The sequence below is a fragment of the Etheostoma spectabile genome, chromosome 5, assembly GCF_008692095.1.
Source record: "Etheostoma spectabile isolate EspeVRDwgs_2016 chromosome 5, UIUC_Espe_1.0, whole genome shotgun sequence".
NCBI lineage: Eukaryota > Metazoa > Chordata > Actinopteri > Perciformes > Percidae > Etheostoma > Etheostoma spectabile.
This window is the reverse complement of record NC_045737.1, coordinates 18,307,556-18,318,967: the sequence shown is the minus strand read 5'-3', so window position 1 is coordinate 18,318,967 and position 11,412 is coordinate 18,307,556. Positions and strand designations below refer to the sequence as shown.

Genomic DNA, 11,412 nt, shown 5'->3' with positions numbered 1-11,412 from the left:
AACTGCCCTGGATGAGAGCGCAAAGGCTCTACAACATCTACAACAGGAATACGTACTTCTGGGGAGGAGGCACAGCGACAATAATTCTGACTATCGTGAGCTGCTTAAAACTCACAGTGCCCTCCAAATCAGATATGAGAGGCTCAGCTATGCACAAGGTAACCCGCGGCCAGAATTCAGCCCACCTCAGTTCACAGTAAAAATGTAATTTTTTGGTATACACAACATCTTTTTCCAGTGGCGTGGAGTGTAACTATAAAGTAGCATTGAATAGAAGTAGTCAAGTAAAGTAAAGTCCAGGTAGCTAAAAATTGTACTTAGTTACTTTACACCATTGTCTATTTCCTGCCTGTCCATCCTGGAAGAGGGATCCCTCCTCTGTTGCTCTTCCAGAGATTTCTTCTAATATTCCCTGTTAGGGCAAGGGAACAGAATTTTTTGAGGGAGTTTTTCCTCATCCGAGTCAAGAGTCAAAGGACAGAGGTTGTCGTGTCATGTACAGGTTGTAAATTTGTGATTTGTACTGGGCTTGAATGGAACGTGAAGACTCTCAATCATCCAGGTGACAGGAGATGGAAAGTTTTTTTCAAATTATTTTTAAAACACTTTTAACACAAGAGACTTAATCAGCTTTACAGATAGACCTCAGTCTGATGCATCACACCTTCCTTTGAATGTGATATTCTTTGTGTGTGCAGTACTACTGTTGTAAACAGTGTCATAAAAAATGTGTTTACTAATGTTTTAATGTAAATGCAAAATGTGTAAATAATAAACACAGTTGTTCCAACAATCTCACTACACGGTCCTTTTGTTGCTTTTCTGGAGTGTTTAATTATATTACAAATAGGAATTTTCTGCTGTTTCCAATTTTAAGAAAACACATTGAATCTCTTGAACATATGCCTGACTCTCTTTTTAGTTTCAAATGGCACAGTATTAATCTTGATGTTTGTTTAAAAATGGATAGAGATTGGTGACCAGCAACCTGAGAAGACGTGGCAAAACAATAGTAGTATTTTATTATAATGTACATATTTTTGTATTATGCGTCAGCATATTAAAATGGACTGTACAGGAAATTAAAATGCACATGTGCACCATATGATCTCCAGTGTGGGCCTATCTTTCATTTTAATATTTGATACCGGCACAGTTTTTACTTAAATATAAAATGCTAAAATAAAATAGAGATTATCAGGGAAACCGGCCAAAGTATAGCCATGGCCTTACAAACCTTATTTATGATTAGAATGGCTTTAAAGATGTTGTGTTCAGTAGTAGGACGTGGACATTTCACAGAAATTATTCACTCACCTTAGATCTCATCACTAGATATTTGCTAAAAATGTGAATGCCTTATACAAAAATAGTCCCTAGCCTAAAATTAGTTAGAAGTTGGCAAAGTATAGGCTTGTTGTAAATCTAGTAAAATTTGGCAAACTAGACTGAAAAATGATGCATACAGGATGAGTTTATTTAAAGCATTTCAAATATGAAAACACACAGAATATTCATGTTTTCCTATAATGTTTATTTCCACCTATGATAGTCTGCCTTGTCCATAAATGTCAATATAGGTATGCACTATTTAGTTGTAGCTTACAAATTTTGAAGTACAACGGCATGATGATCAGTTTGACTATTAATCTTAATAAATCGTTCACAAAAACTTTAAAAATCATCTCTGTTAGGTGTGAGGTCTTCTGTAGTTTTAATCTTGGGGTTGAGCACATCAAACCCTGTGTGACGCTGTACATCAAAAACCACCCCGGGGGAAACCCAGCACCTCTGGTGGAGAGACAGGCTTCAATATTATCAACACTTCCACATTGAAGAAACTGGTGTGTCTGAACACCAAATGGTGTCCAGACTTCCACATTCCACGAAATGAGGCGAAACCACCTCAACCACTGGCATTAACGTTCATTTTGTATCTCCTTGTTTATCTGTTTGAATAGGGTACTGACTTGAAGGTTCTTTCAATTTTTCAAAAGGTGTGTTATGGTGGTACGGTTGTGTCTGAACTCTGATAAATGTCTCATGAGGTCACAAAAAGCTGTTGCTAAATTAAATTTATTTGTTAAAAAATAAAGACATACCCATTCATGTGAAACACTAGAAGCCTGCTTGTCTACCATGTGAACAGATTACTGAGTACACACTGAGGCATGATGTGGAGTGAAGAGCTTTGGCGGTTTTTTGATAAGGTGCAGTATTTTTCACATGAAGGCATACTTGTCAAAAATAAGGTCTACAGACAATGTCTGTATTACATGGAAAAATACTACTAAAGACTTTGATAGTATATTGTCGAATTTTTTATTGATCCAGCCCCTCTTATTCTCCTTTGGTTTTAAGAAAAGGTGTTAACAGTCAAGTAGCTTGATATAAGGAAAATGATCATGGTCACTAAAACAAACAAAAAAACAGTATTTTGTGACAAAGTAAAGTATCCTTAGCGGTTTCACTAACAAAGTCAACACCATACAACACATTTAAGTCTTACTATAGGTCTACTTAAACTAACTAAAAACCAATAACACAATATGAATCAGATTTAAACATGTGATTCCTATATAATAATTAATACAATGAATAATAAACATTTTCTCTTTCCTGTTTCAATAGTACAATTAAGAAAACAAGACTAGTAGTTGTAATCAGAACCTGCACTGCAGTCAAACTGTATAAAATGACAGTAAACATGTGACCACAAGGAGTAGTACAAAAAGTGCTGTACTAAAGCTATGAAATGCACATTCACAGAAAGATGTGGATGCTAAAACAGAATATGTTAGAAATAGTTCTGAATACAGAACTGGAGTCAGGAGGCAGAAAGCCTAGCTTAGCATTATGACTGAAGGCAGGTAGAAACATCTAGCCTGGCGGGGGAACAGTAAAACACAGTATGTAAGCGTTGTTAAGTGTTGCGGGAGTGAAAGACACTCAAGTCACATTTATTAGTTGCAAACTGATACGTTCAGATTAGCCTTCACATCACATTGGTGAGCACTTTAAATGAACCCTTTTTCAGTGCGTTCATGCACAATACTCTATTAGTGATTTTAAAATTAGTTTTTAGGTACATTTGACAGAGCCAAGCTAGCTGTTTCCCCCTGCCTCCAGCCTTTATGCTAAACTAATCACCTCCAGGCTCTAAACACATACTTAAAGACACAGTAAATAAAAAAAATACATTTTGCAAGTTGTCATCCTGTGCTAATTGTTCAGTTATTATATGCCAAATACGTGTCAAAAAATCATTAAAAATGTTTTTTTATGTCAAAATATTTTTGATGGCTTATCTTGAAATCGGGTTGGTTACAATAGATGAGGATGTCTTGGACTTGATGATTGATCTGTTGCTACTTACACTGATGAACTCTGGCAGCGGATTGGTCATTCTCCTGACTATTAACTAATGGGGGACTGAACACAGGTGCCGTCACTGAAGTGGAATTAGAGACTGAATTGATATGAGTGCTAGTGCCAACTGCCACTGAAGCAGTGGTTGCTGGGTAAAAGTGGACATCCACTGCTACCGTAGTAAGGCCCAAGGAGACATGGTGAGAAAGGAGCCGGGGAGGGTTGCCATGTGAGATGGTGAGGCTGTGGTGGATGGGTGCTACACATGGCTCAGCACTTTGCAGGGTTAACGAGGAGCGGAGGCCCTCCTCATGTCTTGATGGTGGAGAGGGGGAAGGTGAACGGGAGGGTAAGGATGATGGGGGAGGCAAGGCATCCTGGCATTGGCTGCAGTTGTCTCCTCTGTTACTGGTCCAATCCTCAGCACACTGCAGCTGGATGCTGGGCTGCGACAAGCTGCAGCCCTTCTCCTCCTCCAGAGAGGGTTCAACCTGATATAGTGTAATGATAATAATTAAAACTTAATGAACATGTATCTGATTTGATGAAATAAAGGGTAACAAGATTGGTGGCATCATGGTCATGGTCATCAGTGGTTTGTAATTATAATTACACATAGGAAAACAAAAATGTTGGGAAAAAGTGGCTCATCTAATTTAGCATTTCACTCGTATAACATTCAGACTAACGATGGGAAGTTGAAACAAAAACATATTTTTTTCCAAAATGTATCAAGATCATTGTAGCCTAACCAAAAGTGTCATAATTTGTATTGCCTTTATTCTTCTTATTCTTCCTAATCTGACACCTGTGGTTATAGATTTGGGTGTTATTCTAAAAATCGTTAATGTAGCCCCAAGCCACCATCCTCATGCAAAGATAGCGAGTGGCTAAATCGGTCAGCTCACTTTTTTTCTAACAGATTTTTTTTTAATTTTCAACTCCCAGTCTTCAACTGACGTTGACTCAATTGACATTTGATGAGATTTATCAGATTTCTTTTTTTTGCTACAACAGGGCTACCTTGTTAGTTTAATTTGCTCATGCCCAGAGGACCAAAATTACCTGTAAATTCAGACAAAAAAACATCCCTGGATACATATTTAACCAATCATGTCATTTTTCTGTGTTATCAAACCTTTGTGTCAAGAATGGGCTCAGGATAAGTCTCTATAGTGACTAAGTGATCGTCTAGAGCAGGCTGTGTGTCCTCCTGAAGATCCTCAAATGTAGGCTCTATCTGCACCGTGACCAGGCTTGGTCCTGGAGGTCGGGCTCGGGTGTCTGATGTGTTGGGGCTCTGCTCAATCACCGCCACACAGTCATCGTCTTCAAAAGCTCTATGCAAGAAACACAGCACTTTGGTTTCCTGCATCTTTTAAAAAGAGGCTAAAGAAAAAAAACTTGCAAGGCATCATCTCATTCTTTGGTCCTCTACAACAGTGTAATTACCTGTTTTCGTATGTACGTCCTGCAGTTCGATGTTCAGTGTGTCGTATGGGGACCCCTAGAGTCCTCTGAACTGTCAAGGACATTTACATTTCAAAGGGATAGTTTGACATTTTGGTAAATAATGTATGCTTTTTTCACTTTCTGTCAGAGAGAAGGTTGACACCACTCGCATATCTTAAATAATATTATTATATTAAATATGAAGCTACTGCAAGCATCTGGTTAGTGTTGCGTAGCTTGACACACAGGCTGGAAACAAGGGGGCACATGAATGACAGTAAATACTAATTAAAAAAATTAACCTTTTAATTATTGAGCATTGGTGGGGCAACATTTAGGACAGAGCCAGGCTAGATGTTTCCTCCTGTTTCTAGTCTTTGTGCTAAACTGAGCTAACTGGCTGTAGCCTTATATTAAAAGGAACACTCCACCAATTTAGCAATGCATCTAGTATAACATTGTTGGACTTACTATGGACAGTTAAAAAAAGAATGAAAATTGATGCTACAGAAACCTGGCACCTACAAGGCGCAAACAACCAACAGTTCTGCCATTATGAAGTGTGATGCTAGTGAACAGCTAATCCCTCAAGCGTTTTCTCCACATGCCCAGATTATTGAACGTGTAGTCTTTTTGTATTTATTTGGTGCAACAAAATACTTTATACAACTTTTCTTTGAAATATGCAGTAGTATTACTCAAAAGCTGTAAACACACTTTGATTTCTAAAACCTGTGAGGTTCCACTTTACAAACAGAAAGTGGTATTAATTGTCTTTTCTAACTTTCTAATGTGAATAAGCATATTACATTACATATCACATTAAATGTCAAAACAATGCCTGAAGAATAAGAATTTTCACAAATTTACCATGCTCAGAATGTGAAATAGTTGTGCTGACAATTGATGCAGCTGAGGATCTCTGACCTGCTCGGCTTGTTGATGCAAGTTCGTTCTTCTGGACCACTGAATAGAAGGTAACAGTGATGAAGATGAAGGCCAGAGATACACCCACTCCCACCACAATGGGAATGTCATGTTTCTCCAGCACAGGCAACCATGATGGAGACTGCTGCGTTACTCTAAAGTGTAGAAGACAAAACTAAAGTCAAATCAGTTATGCTTTTTTTTTTTGTTGACACTGTACAAACTCCATCTTCACAATATCTATCACGCCACCTTATTTTATTTTGACCTACCTGGGATCATTGCTGGTCATAGGGGATTGGGAGGTGTTCCTCTTCAGCCACTCTGTAAGCTCTGTGTCATTGGATGATTTATTTGACTGAACTGGGTCACCTTGCTGGCTAGTATTTAGCTGTATCTGATCGGACACATTGACCTGATGGACAACAGGAATCTCAGGCGTTGAATAATCGGATGTCTCATGAATGGTTGAGATTGAAGGCTGGATTTGAAGAGGGTCTCTGTGTTGGAACGGAAACTTTTCTGTCTGTGGTAGGGGAGGCTGTGAGTGGAGTAGTGGATGTTGTGTTGGAGATGAAGATATGGTTAAAGTTGGTTTTGCAGGGAAAGGTTGACTGTAAGTTTGGGATTGTTGAGGCTTTGTGAATGGAGAAGGTGGAGGTTGTGTGAAAGACAAATCATGTGTGATTTTTGATTGCTCCAGATGGAACTTTGGAAAAAGACTTTGAGTAAAGGGTTGTTGAGGATCAGATTTAGTTATTTGTGAGATGGTTGGTGAAAGCTGCAGATGTGTTTTCTGGTGGAGACGTTGAACTTGGTGCTCGAGTTTGGTTTGAGAAATCTGGGTTAAGGTCGGCTCATGATAGGATTGGTAAAATTGACTTTTTGTAACCAGTTGGTCAGTTGGAGTTTGGTGGGATTCAGCTTGTGAAGCTGAAGACTGGGTGATTGAATACAAATCCAACTTGAGAAAGCCAAAGGGTCCAACCACTGAAGGCTTTACCGTCTCAGTGAAGGGTTCTTTAAATTGATTGGCTAAAGACACTGCACGGACCTTAGAGCCCTGAGTATGAGACTCTGTCAACAATTCATCACTGACTTGATTTGATGAATGCAATTTTGTACGTGATGATGTTAATGTTAAATGGGATTGACTTTTAATGAGCAGATACTGAAGGGTTGAACCCAAACCTTTGCTGGTGACTACTGATGTCTGGCTGTGTGTTATCGGCGTTTCAGTATTTGAAATCGTAAGAGGATCTCTAGTCAGTGGCAGTTGGGTGTGGAGATCTACTGACTGGAAGTTTGGGTGTGGATGAGGTGGTAACATAGGAGGCTGCATTTGTGTGACTAATGGCTGAGTTGGATTGGTTGTTGGCTGATTCAGGGGGTGATGTGAAAGATAGCCAAGTGACTGTTGTGGCATCTTTATCTCAGCCACTGCTCCTCTTGAAAGTGTAGACGATGTGGTAGCACTGTAAGTTGTTTCATCACAGTGTGATAAGGAGCCTGGAAATAGTCGAAAAATTAGTTATTTACAGGAAAATTTTTTTTTTTTTTTCTGTTACATTAAACATACCAAAGCAACGGCTTAATCCTGGAGCACAGCAACATTCCTAAATCTATACATAAAATGTGCATCACTTTGTCTGCTGTACAACTGTCTAATAGGCTACATTAGCCCCCCGACACAATCCGGACTGTGGTCGTAACATCTACATCTTACATCTTATAACTTATTCCCTGTTATATATTGTTCTTATTCTTATTCAATCAGTCAGTTCTTATGTTATTATGTTAATGTTTAATAGTCATAGTTAATATTTAATAATGATCTACTGCACTGTTCAATCCCTGCACTGATCACCATTGGACACAGTCTACCATCTACCTTACCTTATCATGATCATTGTATTTCTGTGAGTGATTTTTTATTTTTATTCTTATGTATGTGTGACATATGTGTGTATATGTGTTTGTTGTGTTATGGTTGTCTTGCTACTGGATGCCTAAAATTTCCTTTGGGATGAATCAATTATCTATCTATCTATCTATCTATCTATCTATCTATCTATCTATCTATCTATCTAAATGTACAAAAAACAAAACAGAGAGTTTTCAGGTTGTAAACAAGCCAACAGTGTTGCCCAATAAGCTTTCAAGTGAGTACACTGGAAATACACAAACTCTTACAAACCCTCATCTTACACAGGCAATGGTTGTTTTAGCGTCTTAGCTTGCGGTAGTGCTTGCTAATGGTAGTGCTTGCTTGGCTACCCCACAGATGCCCTTTGCTTGATCCTCGCCATGCAGGTCATAGCAGCTGACCGAGACAGTTTGAGTTGCAATTTTACTGTTGGCTTTTCTCCAGGGGCTTTGTTTTCAGCCTATATGATTGTCTCACTTTTCACTGTTGTTTCCAAGTTGTGTCTATTTTAAGTTATGTTTTTATACAATCTTGGCAATTACTCTGATGAGTACAAAGTTATCATAACCTGTAGAAGTTTTTTTTTTAAGTACATACATGTGGCCTCCTTGTGCTGCGCCTGGACTTGTGGATGATGTGTTGTCTCAAGGTGTTGCTCAGCCATAGAATCACTGGATTGGGACACTGGCAGATCTTTGCTAGTGCCGGTGTTCTAAAAAATGAGAAAAATACTCAGCACACTATTTCAGGACAGGTGTAAAATTTTACACAATCGAAAATGAACTGAGCTACGAAACAAGTAATACGCATGTGAGATGCCACAATCAGTGATGTTAACCATTGACAATGGAAAGTCACCACATGTAAAGCGTGTACAATCTAGAATAATTTACAGCTTCCGGACAGAAACAGCACAAGAAAACCCAACATGGAGTCTGCACATCACTGATTTGGAAGCCAACACAGTGTCACCACGTAAGCCACATCAGAGATTTTTTACAACGTCATTACTCACAGCAGACAAAACCAGTCTTGTCTGCTTGCCTCTAACAGCTGCACGATGTTCAGCTTAGGATAAAGGACAGCATGAAAGACAATTAGCAAGAAAAATAAACTTGTGCATACAGGGTCAAAAAAACATCTTGTCGTATAACTTTGTATATGTACTGTAAATCTACACCTCAAAGTCCATGTAAAAATACCTCATGTAATGACAGCACGCACAATAACACACACTGTAATTATACTGTGATAATAAGACATATATATATGTGCAGGTCAATTTTTAGTAATATGAAGTATTTATCACTCTGCAAATGAAGATGAAATGATAAGCTGATGTCGACATACCTGTGACAGTGAGGATGCTACGTCTCTGATGTCGTCCTGCTCTGTTCTCAGCAGTACAGTAATATTCCCCTACATCAGAATATTGCACACTGGAAATATGCAGCGCTCCATCTTCTGCACAGACCATGAGGTATCAATTAATAAATTACATCCAGTTAAAGTATTGTTAGAATAAAGTTCATGTTTGCTGCTGTAAACAACTTCTAATGAGAACCTGGTGAAAAAGTAAACAGCTCCAATCACACTTTGGACTCACCATCAATGTGTCTGTGCTCAGTGGGACTGATGGGGGACTGTGTCTCCGCTCTGCCCCTGGTCCAGGTATATGTGATGGGTTGAATCCCTACAGCCCTGCAGGGCAGGACCACTGAAGCCCCAATCCGGCAGCTCACTTGACCTAAAATGGTCACTATGATGGGACTCACTGAGACGAGGAAAGAGAAAACGTGAGTCATATTATGCATTGTATGAAAAAAAGGCAACCTCATTTCCCCTTTATGTGCCATAAGATGAAGATAATGAAATTGGCATAATTTAAACACAATTATATAATTATTATACCAATGTGAGCAATATGATACATTTCTATGACATGTGGCAAGCATTTTGTACAAGGACATACAATTGTGTGCCACTTAACCATTGTCAGGTCTGTAAGGTCCAATGTTGTATAAAATGGAGAAATACAGTGTATTTGACTTATAGAACAGATGTTTCTCTATCAAAATAAGCCAGTAATACTTTTTATATTTTAAAACCTGTATAATGCACAATCCCACTTCCGCTTTCTTGACCAACAAGTAGATTGAAAGTTGACGATTGACAGTACAGCATCTTTCTGCCTCCAACATCCTATTATGGGTGAGTCCATGTGGTCTGCGTTCCAATTGAAGTCAATAAAGCTATGTGTTTACAGTTTGTAGTCAATACAGACTTTGTTGAGTAGCAATGAGCTCTATACAATGAATTGTGCCTTAAACAGTGAATGTTCCTCACACTCAAAGTGTTCACCACAAGATTTAAACTGAGAACTGCAATGGGGCCTCAATAACTTGAATTTTGCTTCAGGTGTTTATGCCACAAAAGTTAGTTCTTCAGACTTCACCTAGACCTTAATTATTGATTTGAGACAAAGTTACTACCTAACAATGCACTTGAGTTTGTTTAAAAAATTACCAGCAACTCTCAGCATTGCTGTCTTATGGCTGTGGCCCAGAGTGTTGGAGGCCTCGCACGCATATACTCCCTCATCATAGCTCCTGGCTGAGTGGATGTAGAGAGTGGCATTTCTCAGTCTGTATGAGAAAGATATAAATGGTCAAATACTTCAAGGCAGTTGTCGAAGTACTTCATGGGGTTTTGCTAGTGCAGCAACAGTGGTGGTCAAGTATTGTAATTAAAAACAATTGGGAGGTACTTGTACTTAAGTATATCCAAATCACATGACTTTATTTAGCTGTGGTTACTTTGATTTTACCACATACCCTCACAGGTGTTCAGTTATGTTGCCTATTAGACCCATGTCCTTATAATGATGATAACTGCTTCACCTTTTTTTGTATTTTTAAATCTTGTATTACATGTGTGTGTAAGATAAAAAAATGATCCAACATCTAACACTCTGAAATGGGCTACTTTGTACAGTAAGTAACTTGACTTTTAATACTTTTAGGTACATTTTAATGGTAATACTTGTGTATTTTAACTCAAGTCGAATTTCGGATTACCTTTACTTAAGTAAAGGATCTCAATACTTCCAAAGTTATAACACATTAACGTACCCCAAAATGATCTTGCCTCCAGTCTGCTTTGAGTGGCCTCTCTTCACCCAGCTGATGGAGGGTAGAGGGTGACCAGACACCTTACACTCCAGCACCACCCGAGCACCCACATGCACCGTCAACATCTGGGGCCACAGTTTTACCGATGGAGGGGCTGCCAAGAAGAGAAAAAAACAACTGTCATCACACACACATACGAAGCAACTGTTTGAGTGTCCAGTGGCACATTATGGTGGGTCTATTGTAATGCAATACCCAGCACAGTCAGGGTTGCTCTTCTGGAGGTGAGAAATCTTTGAAGGTGGATGTTGGAGGCCCTGCAGAAGTAACTCCCACTGTCATACTCCTGGACACTGAAGATAATAGAATCAAGAAACATGCTTGTAGAAACCTTAAAAGCCTGAAATGTGGTGACAATCAAGGAGTTTACATTATTAATATTAATAATATTGCATATTGTCATGCTCTCAACTACATCAATGTACAAACTACATTTTTTTAAACACATTTCTTTAGACACATTTCTTTAGACACATGCATAAACACACACACACACACACACACACACACTTGCATACACACACACACACACACACACACACACAC

General features: G+C 38.8%; 1 protein-coding gene across 1 annotated transcript in view; it reads right to left on the bottom strand.

Moving 5' to 3' along the window:
• Nucleotides 1-2,318: 2,318 nt before the first annotated feature.
• The window catches only part of LOC116689109 (uncharacterized), a 15,683-nt gene continuing 6,589 nt past the window's right edge, over nucleotides 2,319-11,412 (bottom strand). Inside the window, exons 8-19 of the mRNA XM_032515458.1 lie at nucleotides 11,062-11,159; nucleotides 10,807-10,960; nucleotides 10,202-10,320; nucleotides 9,282-9,449; nucleotides 9,026-9,139; nucleotides 8,691-8,743; nucleotides 8,273-8,387; nucleotides 6,021-7,257; nucleotides 5,749-5,903; nucleotides 4,822-4,891; nucleotides 4,508-4,709; nucleotides 2,319-3,860 (exon numbers count right to left, since the gene is read on the bottom strand). Of these exons, the coding sequence (XP_032371349.1) occupies nucleotides 3,369-3,860; nucleotides 4,508-4,709; nucleotides 4,822-4,891; nucleotides 5,749-5,903; nucleotides 6,021-7,257; nucleotides 8,273-8,387; nucleotides 8,691-8,743; nucleotides 9,026-9,139; nucleotides 9,282-9,449; nucleotides 10,202-10,320; nucleotides 10,807-10,960; nucleotides 11,062-11,159 (2,977 nt within the window). The 3' untranslated portion in view covers nucleotides 2,319-3,368. The remainder of the gene's footprint in view (nucleotides 3,861-4,507; nucleotides 4,710-4,821; nucleotides 4,892-5,748; nucleotides 5,904-6,020; nucleotides 7,258-8,272; nucleotides 8,388-8,690; nucleotides 8,744-9,025; nucleotides 9,140-9,281; nucleotides 9,450-10,201; nucleotides 10,321-10,806; nucleotides 10,961-11,061; nucleotides 11,160-11,412) is intronic.